Source organism: Geotrypetes seraphini, chromosome 2 (genome assembly GCF_902459505.1).
Source record: "Geotrypetes seraphini chromosome 2, aGeoSer1.1, whole genome shotgun sequence".
NCBI lineage: Eukaryota > Metazoa > Chordata > Amphibia > Gymnophiona > Dermophiidae > Geotrypetes > Geotrypetes seraphini.
The window spans coordinates 400,822,705-400,841,019 of NC_047085.1; the positions used below are offsets into that span (position 1 = coordinate 400,822,705).

Here is an 18,315-nt window from a genome sequence, read left to right on the forward strand (position 1 = left end):
TGCATGCCCCAATTGGTTACATGCCCGAATTTGCATGCACAATTTTCAGCGCTTTTTATAGCATTAAGGGGTTTATGTACGCGAATAAGTATTTTGAAAACTAAATGGTAAGCCACTGGCAACCAATGTTCAGATTTCAAGTCAGGTAACATGATCATTTTGTTCCTGTAATTAATTTTAACAGCAATATTTTGAATAATTTGCAAATGCCTGATATCTTGTTGATGAAGTCCCTGGGATAGAACATTCCAATAATCCAATAGGCTAAGGGAAATAAGACAACTCGAAGCAGGAGAGAAAATATTCAGCAGATACCTGTCAAAATAATATTAGAAACAAACTCTCTTACATAAATACCAGCCAATTGAAAGCAATCTGAAAAAGATACGTCTTCAACTTTTCTTTCAGAACTGCAGTGGACGTGTCTTTGAAAATTGCCCCCTGGGTATTTAAGTCTATTAGTTCTAGGTGACTGCAGATGAGCAGACGAATATGTAACTGCCTGAGTTCAACTAATCCATCACGTTTATGTGCAGAGATGCATAGGTGCATTTGTTTATTTAAGCTTTGGGGATATTATGTGAATATTTTTAGTATTCATGTCCACAGGGGGTTGTTTATTTAACTGTATAACAGAGGATCACTCTTTTATATAATAAAACATTCTAGCAAGCTGGATAGGATGTCGGTGAGAGCTGTGAGAGGGAGAAATCCAACTGCTTCAGCCCCACTCCTGCCTGAGGGCATACTGCTCTTAGACCAGGTACTGTTGCTTTGGCATTTGCCCAAAGCACTGCCTTTCCTACTAATGTCATTTGGAGCTGTCCTCTCAAGTTGGGTCACCAACAACATGAAGACACTACAGGAACCCCCAAAAAAGTCTGGAAAGTGACATGGGGAGTGTTTTATTTATTTAAAGCACATTTATAAACTGCACCATAAGCATAGTTTGCCTACTTTGATCTTTTTTTAATGGGGGTGGGGCATAAGGGATAATGGGGTTCAGATTAGTGGCATAAGGATAACTTTCTCCCTCCCCTCCATTTCTTTTGTTTCACTTTTTCTTTATGTTTCCTTTTATTCCCATGTATACTCTTCAATTTGCCTCTCTCCCTCCTGCACTTACTCCTCACCTTTACTAGTACTTCACACACATTTTCCATCCCCAACTTTTTATAATCCCCTCATTCTTCACCTCTTTTCCTACCCTTCCCTCCTTGCATATCTTCTGCATACCCTTTTCCTCCTTCCTTCTTTCAACTTCTGGCCCTTCCCACTCATCTTTTCTTTCCACTTTTTTCTCTGTACTTCTTCCTCCCCTCACATCTCTCTCCTTTCCCATATTCTCATCCTCCCTCTCCTTTTGATTGTTCAATCTTTTCTCTGTACCCATCATCTCTTTTCTTTTCATTCCTCACAACCCACCTCCTATCCTGTCTTTCTTCTTCTAACTCCCCAGCATATACTCTCTCTCTCTCCTTTCTCTTTTTCCTCCTGGCACTCTCTCTCCCTCCCACCCCTTCTGGCACATACTTCCCCATCTCTCTCTTTCCTTACATTCCTCCTGCACTCTTCCTCAGGAGAACCAGAATAAGAGAGAGCCAAACAAACCAAGTTCTGCCCCTACTTCCCTCTGCCTAGTACTGATGCTATGCAGAGCAACAAATTGGTAGGGCCATGGTCCCTGTGACTGCCCCCTCTCTTCTCCTTCCCCAGCACACTTCCACCTTTTCTCACTGCCAGATACTATGTGAAGTAACACAAATCCCTTCCAGTGGACACTCAGAAGCTTAACATACCATACCAGCACCAAATCCAAGAATTCAAAATGCACTAGCCCAGCCTATGATAAATTAGCAGTACAGCTCCATTAGGGAAAAGAAGACAAGCCAGACTGCTACAAAGTCTTACGCACAGTCTACTGTACATGTTAACAGAATTCCTCACCTCAGTTACACAGGGAAAACAGACTATCACCTAGTAAAAAAACTGATTGCAAAGTAGAAACAAATATGCAGACACAAACTTAAATGAAAACTCAAGAGACTCCAGTATCTTAAAAGTGGAATACTGAAGAAAGAGAATCAGAAATGCATTTCTTCCAGAACAAAATACAAATGATGCAGATTTTCAATGGTGATATATTATATTTTCTAAAAATTACATGCCCCCCCCTTTTACAGAACTGCAAAAGTGGTTTATAGTGCTGGCTGGCGTGCTGAATACTCTACGCTGCTCCCGACCACTCATAGAGTTCCTATGTGCATCTGGAGCAGCGCAGAGCATGCAGCACGCCAGCCTGTGCTAAAAACTGTGATAGATATTTTGCACCTTTGTCTGGTCATTTTATTTTTCCAGTATGGTTGGTCTTGGTCTCTTGTTGCCACTTCCTTATGCTTTTCCTGAAGTCCTTCTCCAGGATCTCACATCCATTTTTTGTTTCATCACTCCTCCATTTCTCCCCCTTCATTTAAGAATTGCTGCTGCTGGTCCATCATGCCCATCAGTCCTCTTACGCCCTCTGGTCAAAGACTAGTGCCCTAACTGAGAATAGCCCTAACATCAGCCCTTCTGCTTCATCCTTTTTCTCCATTTCTGTTATCTGCTTTTTAAAATCTACTTTCAGCTAAATTTTATTCCTCTTTTTTCCAATCCAGCCCTGTATCCCTCTACTTCATATCCTTATTTCTGTAGTCCTCCCGCTTCCACCTGTTCCTCATTCCCATTTTTCAGTAAACTTTTCCTAATTCAGCTCCCTTCTCCCAATCTTCGAGCCCAGTATGAAACACCCTCTCAGTCCACAGTTTCAGCATCAACTGGCAGCTCCTTTCTTCCAATGTCCAACCCATGATTGGCCTCCATTTCCTCTTTTTCCTTCTCTCCTTTCCCCACTCTTATATCCAACATCCTTCCCCCCCCCCTCTCTCTCTCTCCACCATCTACTCTTGAAGCCAAACATCTTCCCTATCTCTTCCCCCCATAATCAGCATACCCCCAATAGTGCAGCATCTCCCTTTCTTTCTCCCATAATAATCTCCCTCTCTATGCCTTTCTTCTCCTTCCTCCCATAGTCAGAACCCCTCTTCTTTATCCTTTTTTTTTCTCCTCTTAGTCAGCATCCTGGCTTTTTATATTTTTCCTCAATGGTCCAGCATTTGCCTTCTCTATCCCCTCCCCAATGGTTCAACAGTTATCCTTCCCTTTCCCCTCCCCCATAGTCCAGCATTTTCCTTCCCCTTCTCTCTCTCTCTCTCTCTGAGGAGAGTGTGGCATAGTGTTAGAGCTACAGCCTCAGCACCCTGAGGCTGTACGCTCAAATCTCACGCTGTTCCCTGTGACCCTGGGCAAGTCACTTAATCCTTCACTACCCCAGATTGTGAGCCCACTGGAATAGATAGGGAAAATGCTTGAAGTACCTGTATGTAAACCACTTTGAGTGTGATTGTAAAATACAAAAAGGCAATATACAAGTCCCTTTCCCTCCCCATGGTCCAGCATTTTTCTCTCCTCCCCATTCCCACCCAACAACTTTCCTTTCTCCTTCTATCTTTCCCTCTCCCAATAGGCCAGCATTTGGCCTTCTCCCTCCCCCCCCCAATAGTCCTTCATCTTTGTTCCCTCCCCTGCCAATGAACTGGCATGTCCCTTAGTTATCAAGCATACATATCCCCTTGGGTGTATTTATTAAAAGGGTTTTTTTGTTGTTTTTTTAATGTTTGGGTGGCAGCTGGTTGCGAGCAGTGATACATATATACTGCTCACACCCTCCCTAGTCTTTACTCTGATGGTTCCTGTCTCTGCTCACAAACCGGAAGTGTGAAAGCTGTGGAGAGGGCATGAGCAATGCATATGCATCACTGCTCACTGTTAGATGTTGCTCCAAGCATTAAAATAGCATTTTAAAAATATACTGGGGGAGGCCTTAAAAGACCAAAGGAGAAGCTAGATTACCAGGGGAGGGTCAAGGGGTGATGCTTAATTGGGAGAAGAGGAAAGAGAGGTTTAGATACTGGACTATATGGGGTTGAAGAGGTATGCCATCCAGTAGTGTTTGGGGAGGCAATGCCCATGTACTGCACCACTGATTAATAACTATTCTGTGCTGTTAAAAAAACATGCATACAATAGCAATATTCTGCTGATAATACCACTAAATACAACTGTAGCAATCAATGTTGAGGAAAAGCTTGTCCAAACCAATATACCTTTAAGAGCGCACACAAAAAAGGTTTCATGTCTATTTCTGCCCTTAAATTTGCTGCCAATTCCTTCCATAATTCCTGAGCAGCAATTAGTCAATCTCCTAACTTTTTGTTGTAGGCACTGCCAATAAATTAGTGGCAATAGATCACAGCAAACACACAGATACAGTGAATCTTTCAAATATTGAGAAGCTCCCAAATTCTTCTCCATTTTGCCTATAGTGAAAAATTTAGGGATCTTGCTTGATTGAGACCTGACACTGAAACATCAGTTATTTCATGATTTGAAGGTTACATTTGTTAAATTGCAGTTATCTAGTACTACTGAACAATTTTTATAATAACTTTCAAGCCCTTATGCTGAGTACCTTAGTTCAGTGCTCCCGATCTATGGGCTCCTTTTACAAAGGCGCGCTAGTGGTTTTAGTGCGCACTAAAATGCCTATCGCACTAGCCGATCCTTTTAAGTTTTTCGGCTAGCACGTGCTATAGCATGCGCTAATCTTGTTCGTGTGCTAAAAACGCTAGCACACCTTAGTAAAAGATCCCTATATCACATATGTTACTAAAAGTAACTTAGATGTAGCTTGTCCACAATGGTCCAACTCAATCTCTCGAGAGCAGATATGTAATCAGATTTTACATCCGTTGTAGGATGGTGCTGCCAATAATGTTCTGACATCCTCAGATCTTTTTTTTTTTCTTGTATTGCAGAATACTAGCAATGTGGATGAATATGAACTAGAATCTAAATTTGTTTTATATTGATTATATGACTTGATAACTCTTCCCACAGCAAAGATTACATATCCAAATCAGAGACAGTTGAGATCTGTGTTCCTTCCTAGCAGAGCATGGGAGCAATCATTCATGGGACCGCTCCTGTTCAATATATTTATTAAAGACCTGGAGGTGGGAACAAAATGTGAGGTTATTAAATTTGCGGATGACACTAAACTATACAGCAGGGTCGTAACCATGGAGGACTGCGAAGACCTCCAAAAAGATCTGACAACGCTGGAAGAGTGGGCCAAAAAGTGGCAAATGAGCTTCAACATAGGGAAATGCAAGGTCATGCATATTGGGAAAAAGAACCTGATGTTCACTTACAAGATGGGGGGATCACCGTTAGGGGTGAGCAACCTTGAAAGAGACCTGGGAGTGATGGTGGACACAACATTGAAGGCGTCGGCGCAGTGCGCCACAGCCTCAAGGAAAGCGAACAAAATGTTGGGTATCATTAAGAAAGGTATCACAACCAGGACGAAGGAAGTCATCCTGCCACTGTATCGTGCAATGGTGCGCCCGCACCTGGAGTACTGTGTCCAGTACTAGTCGCCGTACCTCAAGAAAGACTTGAGAGAGTCCAGAGAAGAGCAACTAAGCTAATAAAGGGTATGGGGGACCTCTCATATACTGACAGACTGAAAAAGCTGGGGCTTTTCTCCCTGGAAAAGCGACGACTCAGGGGAGACATGATAGAAACCTTCAAGATCATGAAGGGCATAGAAAAAGTAGACAGGGACAGATTTTTCAAACTAAGGGGAACCACAAGTACAAGGGGGCACTTGGAGAAATTGAAAGGGGAAAGGTTTAGAACAAATGCCAGGAAATTCTTTTTCACCCAGAGGGTGGTGGATACATGGAACGCGCTGCCGGAGGATGTGATAGGCAGAAGTACGCTACAGGGCTTCAAAGAAGGTCTGGATAGGTACCTAGAGGACAAAGGGATTGAGGGGTACAGATAGGAGTAGAGGTAAGGTTATAGGGACAGGATTAGAGGTAAATTATAAAATTAGTCAGAGACCACTGTTCAGGCAGTGGGCCTGATGGGCCGCCGCGGGAGCGGACCGCTGGGCAGGATGAACCTCTGGTCTGCCCCAGCGGAGGCAACTTCTTATGTTCTTATGTTCTTATTCTAGGAGTGTCACTCACAAAAATACTTGCAAATCTGGGAAATTGGGGGGGGGGGGTTGTTTAAAACTTGTTGCTCATAAGAAAAAAATATTTAGAACTTGTCGCTCACATGAGAGAAAATTTGCTCGCACCCAGTCAATCCTTAGAAGGAACATTGGTTGGGATTAAAAGTCTTCCCTCCATTCCTCCCTAAACTTCTCCACACCAATTTTGGGAAGAAAATCATAACATATTCTAATATTCTCCGTGGCATCCCTGGCTAGTGGAAAAGTTAATAATACATGATTGATCTAAGACATGATCTAGTTGCCTGTAGAGACACAAGGCCAAGAGTACTTAACATGTTTCCACAAAAATATTTAATTCAAAGTGTGACCTATTTGTGGATACTGCAATCAGCAGTACACCCAATTCTGCTATTGTACATTAAAAAAAAACAAACACCCAACTATTCAGCCCACAAAGAACCCATATCTTCAAGGTGAAGACTGAAATTGGATTATTATTAGGGGGACAACTAGAAACAATAGCCCTGGGTTCCCAGGCCAGAGGAACCCCTCATCCAACCACCACCACCAGGTCTGTTCAGACCTGAAGGAGACACATACTGCTGGTGAGCTTTCAGTCTCCTTCTTGAATCTATGCCCTGGGCTCCAGTTTGTGTAACACAGGCCTTGAATGGGAGTGTTATTTTATTTGGCCTTTAACTGTAATGAAGCGGAATTTGTTTCTATTATTTTGAGGGTGGGGAAGTGAAATTCTTGTTCGTACCTTTCTACTGAACCTTTTTACTGAATTGTTTTTGTTAAACTTATGCTTAAGTTGCAAAGTGCTCTGAGTCTTGTTTAAAGAAGGCAGAATATAAATGTGAAATGTGATACAAATGAAATTCTATAACAGCATATTTTAGCGATTATAGTCACTATCTACCTAGTCATACAATCTCTAGTGCACAACTTCAGACTACTAGAAAGCAAAATTCATTTACTGATGTTTTGAATAGATATGGAATAGTCACCATATCGGCTGCAAAAGCAATTTTACAAAAGTGTAGCGTGATTTTTAGCATTGGCCGTGGCAGTAACAGCTCCTACACTCATAGGAATTCTATGAGCGTGGGAGCTGTTACTGCTGTGGCCGACGCTAAAAAAATGCCCTACACTTTTGTAAAAAGGGGGGTAAATTTGTTCATAGTTCTTGAACATTTATCCACCATGTTTTTAGCAAACAAAAGTAGACTGTTAAAACTCTAATTAAATATATATCTTCTGTATCCAAAATCCTCAGCACAAATGGCATCACCTTTTGGCATAAGACCAAACCAGTCATCGTTTAAATTAAAAAAAAAAAAATCATTTAACCATTTTTATTAGAAATCAAATTAGCTCATTCCAATTGTATATAATTTTAGCAAGAGACAGAATCCTGCTTGGGATGTCTGCACTCAAAGTGCTTAATTAGTATACCTTGAAATGCCGCTGTTAAAATACCAAATAAATGTCAGCATCTTTCAGGTCTGTAGATTTTGTAAATTGTTTAGACTAGGGGTACCTTGGTTGGACACATTAACCTTTGCAGATCACATATTAAAAAAGAGACAGAAACAGTGGGAGAAGAACAATGAAGTGTAGTCAGTTTTAAAACTGCTTTGTAGAAAAGCACATCCTGCATCATTACCTTTCTAATCAACAATGTTCTCCTTCCTCTGTTCACTGTTTACCTTTCCTGGGTGGTATTCTGAGGTTAGATACACACACGCTCATTAATACTTATAAAATTCTCTTTAAAAGCAGGATTTCAAGGTAGATTGTCAGATTGTGTGCATGAGAGAAAATTTATATCATTTAGACCTTAGTAGTCTAATACCACTTGTGGTTTTTCTTTTCTACAAAAATAAGAATTGCAAAAATCATTTTTAATAAGCTTAATACTGTCAACAAAGGAATCTGCCAACCACGGTGTTCATTTGGCTTGCACCGAAATGGATTCCATTTGAGACTAATACGTATTTGCATATGATATATAAAAGAAATTATGAGAACTGTACTGCAGATATCCCTAACTTAGTGATCATCTTCTTATTTACTCCCTTCCCCCCTCCTCCACCACCCAGCTCCAAAATTTAAAAACCTCTCTGTTTCTGCTCCTTTCTTAGCTTTCCCACACACAACGCAACCTAGACCTCACCTTCAGCTCTCCTGAGGCCACTTTGGAAGCCAGCTCGATGACACAGCCAACGGCCATGCATGCAGCGCCGGACGAATGCAGCTCATTCCAAATGGTGTCACTATCCACCTGAGCAAACAGTCAGAAGAGAAAGAGGAGAGAGAGAGAGTATGAGGGAAAACAAATCTGCGAGGGAGGGCTGGCAGGGTGACAGCCAATGTACAATAACATTAGTCTTCCGTCTTGGCTAGTTGAAAAGGCCTTCTGGACATGTCTTTGCTTATACTTTTTCTCAACACAGACTTCTCCAATGGAAACACATTCCTGCCATGCCTGACTTCCATTCCCTGTTTAGATTGCTCATTACAAACAGCGTTACACAGGCCAGATCTGGCTTAGTTACAGGATGTCGGACACCAGGCCACAGTAGTAGATAGTTTATCACAGCCAGGATTATATACAGAGCTGAATCTCTACCTGCCAGACGTAAAAATTTAAAAATTGAAGTCTGAGTTTGTTATATCTGAAAGTCTAGTACAAGATTGTACAAGATATACTTCAATCTGTATAAGTTATATATTTAAGGGTATATTAACCCCCTCCTTTATTAAGGGATTAAAGAAAGATGCAGAGTTTAGCACCTAGGATGGTTGTTACTTTCTCTATTTAATACATCCATTTCTACTCACTATTCCAACTCTTTCAATTCACCTACAAGTATGTTTATTTTTCCCTTTTATTTTTTCTCCTCACTCTTGGAATGCCCGTGTCCCCTTTTCAGATGTGTGCACTAGGAAATGCATGTGAACCTTTATAGTTAGTTATTTTAATGTACCTCCATATTTACCAAAACAAAGTTAAGTCAAAGTGGTTTACATATGGTAAGTAAAATCAAGGGAAAAGTTAAAAATTCAAATAAACGGACAGGGTACAAGGTAGAGGTCAGCACGGAAATGGGGATCGCGGGAATCCCATGGGGATCCCCTCCAAGGCCGACGGGACTCCCACGGGGATGGAACTGGAGCTCCCATTCTGAGGCCTACCTAATTTTCAAGATGATACAAGTCTGGCGCCGTGGCAGGAATAGCTATTCTGAGCAGTGAGCTCAGCACATAGGCGCTCAGTGTGCCTACGTGCTGAGCTCACTACATTGCTGCTGATTGGTCGGGCGGTGGCACGTGCAAGGCTAGAACAGGAAGTCAGCCTGTATGAAGTCCGCCCTCAACCTAGTTGTGGCCAATTGGAAACAAAGACACGCGAAAGGGATTCACTTCCCCTACCTCCGCCTCCTCCCCTTTTGGAGGAAGGCTGAGAAAGTTGAATCGGGGCTCTCCAGTGTGCAGGGAGTGCGTGAGGTGGGCCGGGAGAAGAAATTCTGTTATTCTTAGAATGCCTTCATTTTCAGCATTTACAGATTTCCCTTTTGTGCAATCAGGTATCGAGTTAACCTGCAAGGCTGGTGCAGTGAGATTGCAGAGATCTTTATTCGCCTTATGTGTATAATTGGGGGGGGGGGTCAAATACTATGTCCAACACACTTTGAGCTTCTTGCATTTCTCAAAGTTATCCTTTGTGCAGTTGTGAGGCATTCACATGCACATTGCACAAACAAACTATGTCTTTATGGTGTAGAAATTATTTCAGAGGGCTAAGGCAGGGGGAAGAGGAGAACTGGATGGAAGAAGGGTCGATGGACAGCTGAGAATGGCATGCATGGTGATGGTGTAAAGAGAGACAGACTGCAGGAAAGGAATTCCCTGTTAGAGTCTCTCGTTTAACTTTTTTTTTTTTTTTAATGACAGCAAAGAGGGTTAGTGAAGAAAAGCTGGCCAGAAGCCCTTGATAAGACATTTGCAGCACACTGCATACTGATGGAGAGAGATGAATGAATGATGGAGTGGAAAGAGTGATGATATGATAGATAGATTCAGGCTTCTTAGTCAACTTCTTTAAGAGCATAAACAATATGGCCAAATAGTGTCAGACAGGTTAAAGAGTAGCCTAATAGTGCAGAGGCCTGAGATCCAAGGGAACTAGGTTTGAATCCCACTGCATCTCCTTGTGACTCTGGGAAAGTCACTTAACTCTCCATTTTCACAAATACAAATAAGTACTAAGGAGACAGGTAACTTTTATGGGGGATGGCGGGGACATTGGGAATTCCTCGTGGGGATGGGCGGGGACAGGCGGGGACGGAGGGGATTCCTAATTGGGATGGGCGGGGACGGAGAAGATTCTGACGGGGATGGGTGGGGACGGGTGGGATTCTGGCAGGGACAGGTGGGGATGGGTGGGATTTCTGTCCCCGCGTAACTCTCTAGTACAAGGACCAAGACAAGGGAACAAACTGAGCAAATAGGCCAACAGGAAAAGGAAAGGTTTACAATGCTTAGGAAAAAAACAAAAGGAAAAACAACAAATGGATTAAGTTATTTTTTTAAAAGAAGGCATTAATTGAATTAAGAATAATCCAATTAGAAGGTTGAGTCAAATGCCATTTTAAAATAGTTGACTTTTAGTTGAGACTTAAAGGTCTTGAGAGAATATGCTTACAGTAGCATGAAGCATGCATGAATTCTAATTGTTTCCAATTATCACTTATAATTGCTTGATACTAATTAGTTTGCTATTCAATTAAATTCTGTGCAAAATTTAGGTGCCTGCCCAAATTTCCACATGTAATTTTGAGTGCCATATATAGAATCCAGGATAGATGCCTTTGAAATAACATCCCTAGGCAATTAGATGCTTAAATTTGACCCCTGTTTTCAAACAAAGTTAGAAGCTAATGGGATCCCATCACTAAAGTGCAGTAAGCACCAGCATGCTTCTACCACACATAAAAAAAGGGTTGCCACAGGACATGCACTAGCATCCCTTGGTAAATGTGCCTTTCTGCAATGCATACACCGTACACTAAAAAATTTTTTTTAAAAATTTCCTCTAAGGGACTGTGTTAGGGGGTAGAGAGCTGGCATGATAGTGCTAATCAGTTAGTTTGTGAGGCATTGCTTTGTGCTAGTTGATTGGTGTGGGGTTAACACGTGAGTACTTAGGCCCTGATTCTATAAATTCTGCGTAAAGTTAGGTGCCAATATCAGCGCCTACTTTAATTGAGCGATAGGCTTAATTATCTTTGATATTGGCACTCAACATGTCACAATCGGCCTTAATTGGACAATTGAAAATTAGGTGCCTAACTCAAAAAATTTGATTCTATAAAAAGTAGGTGCCTAGCCCAAAGCACCTACACTATAAGTGGGTGTGGTTAGGGGGCAGATCATGGACATGTTTTTGAGTTAGGCACCTCTTAGTGAATCAGGTGCCGTTAGGCTCTGATATTGGCACCTGACTCTTAGAAAACCCTGGCATAAATTGGGGATACTTAAATGTTAGGATGCTGAGTGTGATTCTATAAAGGGTGCCTAAGTTTTATAGAATCAGTGTTGTTTTCATTAAGGTGGATTTTATAGAATTAGGGCCTTATCGCCTACAATAATTAAATTTGAGAGTTATTTATTTAAAGTTCTTTAAGATATGTATGGATAATTGTAGCAATGGTGAAATTAAAGTCGTAGCGCACCTTAGTAAAAGGAGCCCTTAATTGCTTTGTTGCTCAAGTTAGGATAACTACTGCATTAAAAAAATTAAAATCAAATTACTTGCCATTAGTTTTCAAGGACCAATCACGTCAAAAAATGATGCGCATCGGCAGTTAAATCCTTATGCACACAGACACTCATAACATTGACAGACTCTTGCTTACACGACATGCATGTCATCTATTCTAATGTATACTTATGAAGGGAATTTTTTTAAATAAAGTAAAATTCTAGAATCTCTCGTGGCACACCCGGAATCTCTTCGGAGCACACCACTATGCCATGGCATACAGTGAGAGACACTGGTCTACAAACTTTTTTGGTTTTGGTACGGGGCTTATGTGCTAATTTTTTTTTTTTTAAATGGCCACACACTAATGGTGAAATTAGCCCTTAGCCATTCATTTGGAAACTAGGGAAAATGTGCCATTTTCTCGCCAAAGCACAAGTGGCCTTTGTGCACAAGAAAGTCCCATGTAAAGAGCGTGCTAAGGACACTTTTGTAGTGGTTTTAGTATTTTAGAGCTTTATTTGCTATTTACATACAGTGGTGCCTCACACAACGAACTTAATTCGTTCCAGGAGCAAGTTTGTTATGCGAAAAGTTCGTTATGGGAAACGCGTTTTCCCATAACAATACATGTTAAAAAAAATAATTCGTTCTGCAGCATAAAATATGCTAAGATGACATAAAAAAAGATAAATTTGTCAAAATGGTGAAAATGGTGGTCTTGCTGAGGCCAAACTCTTTGACGAGGTCACACTGTTTTACCCCACATTCACTCCTTCTAATTATTTCCCGTTTCATTTCAACAGAAATCACCTTCCTGCTTTTTTTAGAAGCCATGATATATAAAAAATATTGAGTTTATCTTAAAAGGACGACTGTATACAGTGAGAGAGGGCAGTTAAGCGCAGTGACTAACGACTGCCTGCAGTGCCTGCGCGGAAGGATGCAATACATCGGCAGCTCGGGCGACTTCGTTGTGTGAAACGAAGTTCGTTGTGTGAAACGAAGTTCGTTGTGTGAAACGAAGTTCGTTGTGTGAAACGAAGTTCGTTGTGTGAAGTTCGTTGTGTGAAACGAAGTTCGTTGTGTGAATCAAGACATGAAGTTCGTTGTGTGCAGCGTTCGTTGTGTGAGGCGTTCGTTATGCGAGGCACCACTGTACTTATTTTCATGTGCATATCTAATGCAAGTGTAAATGCTGATTTCTGAAATTCATTACTGACACATATAAATGATCTGTGATACAGAGATATCAAGAGGATATGGTTTGGGCAGAGTTTGGGCATGAACAGAAATCTCATGTACAGCTCTTAATAATAATAATAATAATAGCTTTATTCTTGTATACCGCATTACTATGGAAGTTCTATGCGGTTAACAGATGAAGAGACTGTACATTTACAGCGAAGTTACATTTACAATGAGACTTCACCAGTGATTCAGGGGACAGTTGTGCTAATCTCTGTTATATCTATCACCACCTTAAATATTCACTCAAAAAACCTATTCCCTCTGCTACACAATTCTGGGGCTTTGAAAAATACCATGCATGTAAGCAATGGCAAATTCATGTGTATGTTGCAAGATTACCGCTTATATACAGTAAGGGCCAGATACTATAAATGGCGCTCATGATGTAGCGAGGATGACCGGTGCCCGGGGCAGTGGCGTCCCTCTCCCACCCTCTTCCCCACCCCCTAACACATGCATGCACCTGCGCCCCTTCCCTGTGCCTTTTCAACTTTGGCGCGAGCAGCAAAGAACGTGCTACCCACATTGGCTTTGGAGCTCTCTCTGACATCACTTCTTCCCAGAAGTGATGTCAGAGAAAGCGCCAAAGCCTTCAAGGGCAGCACATTCGTCGCTGCTCATGCTGAAGTTAAAGAGGTACGGGAAGGGGTGTGGGCATGTGCGTGCGGCAGGGGGAGGAGTGGGAAGGGGGAAGGGGGAGCAGAGAGGAAGAGGAAGACCGCATCACGAGGAAGACCATTCCTGGGCAGACTGCCCCCCTCGCACCCCCCCTTGCTACGCCACTGAATGGCGCCTAACTTGGTGTCTAACTCTGCGGATCGGCAGACTGGTTGCATCTACTGTATGTCAGTCAAAGGCACAATTTGTAGAACTGCGTCTAGCAGCGCCTAACTTGACTTAAGCGCCGGTAGGTGTGAATGCCTTAGGTGCCAGTATATTACTACTACTACTATTTAACACTTCTATAGCACTGAAGGGTGTACGCAGCACTGTACATTTTGACAATAAATAGACGGTCTCTGCCCGGATGAGCTTACAATCTAACTTGGACAGACAGACATGACATATAGGGTTGGGGAAACAGAACCCAAGATGAGAAGAGTTAGGAGTTGAAAGCAGTCTCAAAGAGGTGAGCTTTTAACTTGGACTTGAACACTGCCAGAGATGGAGCCTGCTGTAGGGAATATGGCTGTTTGCTCCAGACGTACGGTGCAGCAGTACAGAAAGGACAGAGTCTGGAGTTGGCAGAGGAGGAGAAGGGCACAGATAGGAGGGATTTACCAGTTGATTGGAGTTCGCAGGGGGGAACATAGGGGGAGAGAGGTGAAGCGAGATAATGAGGGGGCAGCCGACTGAATGCATTTGTAGGTCAGTAAAAGGAGTCTAAATTGTATTCATAAACGGATGGGAAGCCAATGAAGGGGCATTAGGGGAGAGTTAACATGAATATAGCGGTTCTCATGGAATATGAGTCATGCAGCCGAATTCTGGATGGATTGAAGGGGAAAAAGATGGCAGAGCGGAAGATCCCCTGGACTATGTTGAAAGCTAAGTGAAGACCTCTAAATTTGTGATTTTTTTACCATTTGATTACTTTTTGAGCAAACAATATTATATAAATAATAAAAGAAGAAAACACAAAAAAGAATCTTAATAATTATGATATAGTTGCAACTAAATATCTATCCTCAGAGATTGATCATATGATCAAAATGCAATGACTGGACGGTGAACTCTTGCCAGGGTGGTGTTGTCACTCCCCATTGGAGTTTCATATCTCTGAGCCTATAAGAAAAATTTGATCACTCTCTAGAGACTAAGCTTTAGTATTAGATAGGAGTAAGTCTATAACTATATACATTTAGTACATTTTACTGATCTTCATTTTCCTAGCTGAAGTACCCTGGTTGTTCTAAGTGATTGATTCTGGCAAGATATTCTTGATCCGCTTCAATCAGGCTTTTACCCTCGTAGTTCTATGGAAACTGCCCTTGCTAAAATCTCTAATGTCCTGTTCCAAGCCAAATCCAATAGTTTCTACTCATCCTTCTCAATCTGTCTGCTGCCTTTGATACTGTTGATCACCACCTACTGCTCAATACGGTGTCCTCACTGGAATTCCAGGGTTCTGTTCTCTCCTAGTATATGTTATGGTGGATTCTCCTTCTCTGCCATCTCACTGTCTATCAGTGTACCTCAAGTAGAGAATGACACGGTGACAAAATTCATCACCGTTCCCGTCCCCGTGGATAACCGCGGGAAATAATCCCATGTCATTTTCTAGTGTCTATTTCAACCTCAGTCCTTCTACACCAGCATTCTTCAAAGCAAAGCTTGCGGGTCAGTGGTTGTGGCCATTCATACTCTGATTCTTCCCTCTCTCCTTAAAGAATGACATGAAGATGATTTCCCGTGGTTATCCGCGGGGACGGGAACGGTGATGAATTTTGTCACCGTGTCATTCTCTATCAAGGCTCTGTCTTGGGCCCTCTCCTCTTTGCCATGTATACCCATTCTCTCGGTACACTGATCTCCTCCCATGGTTTTCAATGCCAATGACTCTCAGATCTACCTCTCCACACCAGATAGATCTACAGGAATTCAGGCCCGAATCTCAGCCTGCCTGACCGGCATTGCCGCTTGGATGTCTCACCGCCATCTACAACTGAATATGGCTAAAACCAAACTCCTTATCTTTCCACCTAAACTCACATCCCCTCTCCAGCCATGCTCTATTTCTGTGGATAATAACTCTCCTCCTCCGTGTCTTGTTTGCTCATAACGTCGGGGTAATCTTTGACTCTTCTCTCTCTTTCTCTGCTCAGGTCCTACAAATCACTAAAACTGTTTCACTTCTTCCTCTATAATATTACCAAAAACCGACTTCTCCTCTCTTATCCATGCTCTCATTACTTCTTTCAGGCCTCCCACACATCCATATCTCTCCAATCCATTCAAAAAGCTGCTATACAACTCATATTCCATGAGAGCCGCCACACTCACATTACTCCTCTCCTCAAGTCACTTCACTGGCTCCCTATCTGCTTCCGAATATAGTTCAAATTCCTCTTACTGGCTTACAAATGCATTCAATCTGTACCCCCTCACTATCTCTCCTCATTTCTCCCCCTATGCTCACTCCAGTGAACTCTATTCATCAGGTACGTCCCTCTTATCTATACCCTTCTCATCCACCACCAACTCCAGACTCGTCCCTTCTTTCTTGCCACACCATATGCCTGGAACAAGCTGCCAGTCATGCCCCGTCTCCTAGCAGCATTCAAATTCAAGCTAAAAGCCCACTTTTTTGAAGATGCTTTCAACTCTTACGGCCTCTTTTGCAAAGCCTTGCTAGAGGCTGCGCTGCGCTAACAGTCCCGAAGCCCGTAGAGATTTAAAGGGCTACGGGGCTGTAGCCACGCAGCAGCCGCTAGTGCAGCTTTGTAAAAGAGGCTGTTAACTCCCAATCATTGTCAGATAACTATACCTAGTGTATTATCCCTTTTGCAAGAAACTCCCCAACCTAAAATTAATTTTCTGTCTGTCTAAATTAGATTGTAAGCCCTTTGAGCAGGGACCATCTATTGAATGTACGGCACTGCATACACCTTGCAGCACTATAGAAATGATATATAGTAGTAGCAGGCTGAGGCATAGCCAGCTAAGCCAATATTAATTGGCTGGCCAACTAAGTCCTAGCAGCCAAAGACAGACCTCCTTTTTAGATGGGTGTATCTAGCCACATGCCTTAGCCAGAAGGATATCGGCTGGAAAAAGTCAAGTTTAGGATTTTAACCAATGGTGTACTGAGGGAGGTTGGTACCCAGGGCAGTGATGCCTGGCATGGCTGTGCCATGCGTCCCCCCCCACACACACACACACTCTTCCCCCCCCCCCCCAACCAGGAAGTGACATCAGAAGGGAGCCAAGACCAGAACAAGCAACAAAAGGAAGAAGCTGCTTGCACCAGCAAATATTTAAAGAGATACGTAGGGAGCAGAGACGAGGAGAGGTACTAGTGCCCCCTACAAAGATGGCGCCTGGGGCGGTCTGCTCCCCTCCCCTTTACAATGCCACGGATTTTAACTTTAAAAGTCAAGAGCCTGAAGCCTTTGAAAATTCACCCTCATCTTTTTAGTTGCTTGTAAATAGTAAACACTGTCTTTTCTCCATCTTAGATATGTTGATTTTAACCATGTTAGCTCTTAAAGCAGGGATTCTTAACTTGGGGTCCATGCGTGGGTTTCAGAGGCTTCATGAGGCTCAGATAAAAATGAACATTTATATTCACTATATAGCCCAATACTCTTGATTTTTCTTGAAGATAATGAGAGAGTATATGCAGTAGTAGTGATAGTAATAGTAGTCATGATAGTAGAAAACATAGGGCTCCTTTTACAAAGGTGCGCTAGCGTTTTTAGCGCACGTACAAGATTAGCACGTGTTAAAGAGCGCGCTAGCCAAAAAATTACCACCTACTTAAAAGGAGGCGGTAGCGGCTAGTGCGCGCAGCATTTTAACGCATGCTAAGAGTGCGCTAAAACCGCTAGCGCACCTTTGTAAAAGGAGCCCATAGTGGTAGTGGATCTGTTTTAATTTGCACAAGAGGATTGCATTTCATAATTATAACGAGTGGCCATTACTTTTTGTATAAAAAAGGAGTGTCTTTTATGATTGTTTACTTTAAAATTTTTCTAATACTTTGGGCTCCTTTTACGAAGCCGCGTTAGCGGCTTTATCACATGCACATTTTTAGCGTGCGGTAACCCCTGCGCCAGCCGAAAAACTACCGCCTGCTCAAGAGGAGGCGTAGCGGCTAGCACGGCCGGCAAATTAGCGTGCACTATTATGCGCGTTAAACCGCTAATGCGGCTTCATAAAAGGAGCCCTTTGTGTATGTCATATATGTATGTGACAATCAAATCTCAATAAATAAATTACATTATATTTATTGCATGCAAAGTTGTGTTTATGTGAATATTTCTGGTAAAGGAGGTCCATAGATTTTGTCAGATTCTTAAAGGGGTCCGTGGCTCAAAAAAAGGTTAAGAATCACTATCTTAATGGGTAGTAGTAATAGTAATAATGTTAGTTTCTTAATATAAACTCTTTTTAGATAACAACATATGTTGGAAACTGCTGCCAAAGAGCAAAAAAAAAAAAAAAA

At 42.2% G+C, this 18,315-nt stretch overlaps 1 protein-coding gene and 1 long non-coding RNA gene across 3 annotated transcripts in view; one reads left to right on the plus strand and one right to left on the minus strand.

Moving 5' to 3' along the window:
• LOC117354089 (histone deacetylase 4-like) overlaps positions 1 to 8,477 on the minus strand; it is a 369,845-nt gene extending 361,368 nt beyond the window's left edge. The window contains exon 1 of the mRNA XM_033930944.1: positions 8,307 to 8,477. Coding sequence (XP_033786835.1) covers positions 8,307 to 8,363 — 57 coding nt within the window. The 5' untranslated portion in view covers positions 8,364 to 8,477. The remainder of the gene's footprint in view (positions 1 to 8,306) is intronic.
• LOC117354090 overlaps positions 1 to 18,315 on the plus strand; it is a 185,289-nt gene that overhangs the window by 70,894 nt on the left and 96,080 nt on the right. The window contains exon 3 of one of the 2 annotated variants that reach the window (XR_004538112.1): positions 8,275 to 8,745. The exons of the other annotated variant lie outside the window; for it this stretch is intronic. This is a non-coding gene — a long non-coding RNA (uncharacterized LOC117354090). Of the gene's footprint in view, positions 1 to 8,274; positions 8,746 to 18,315 lie in introns of those variants that run through there. 2 annotated transcript variants of the gene reach the window in all.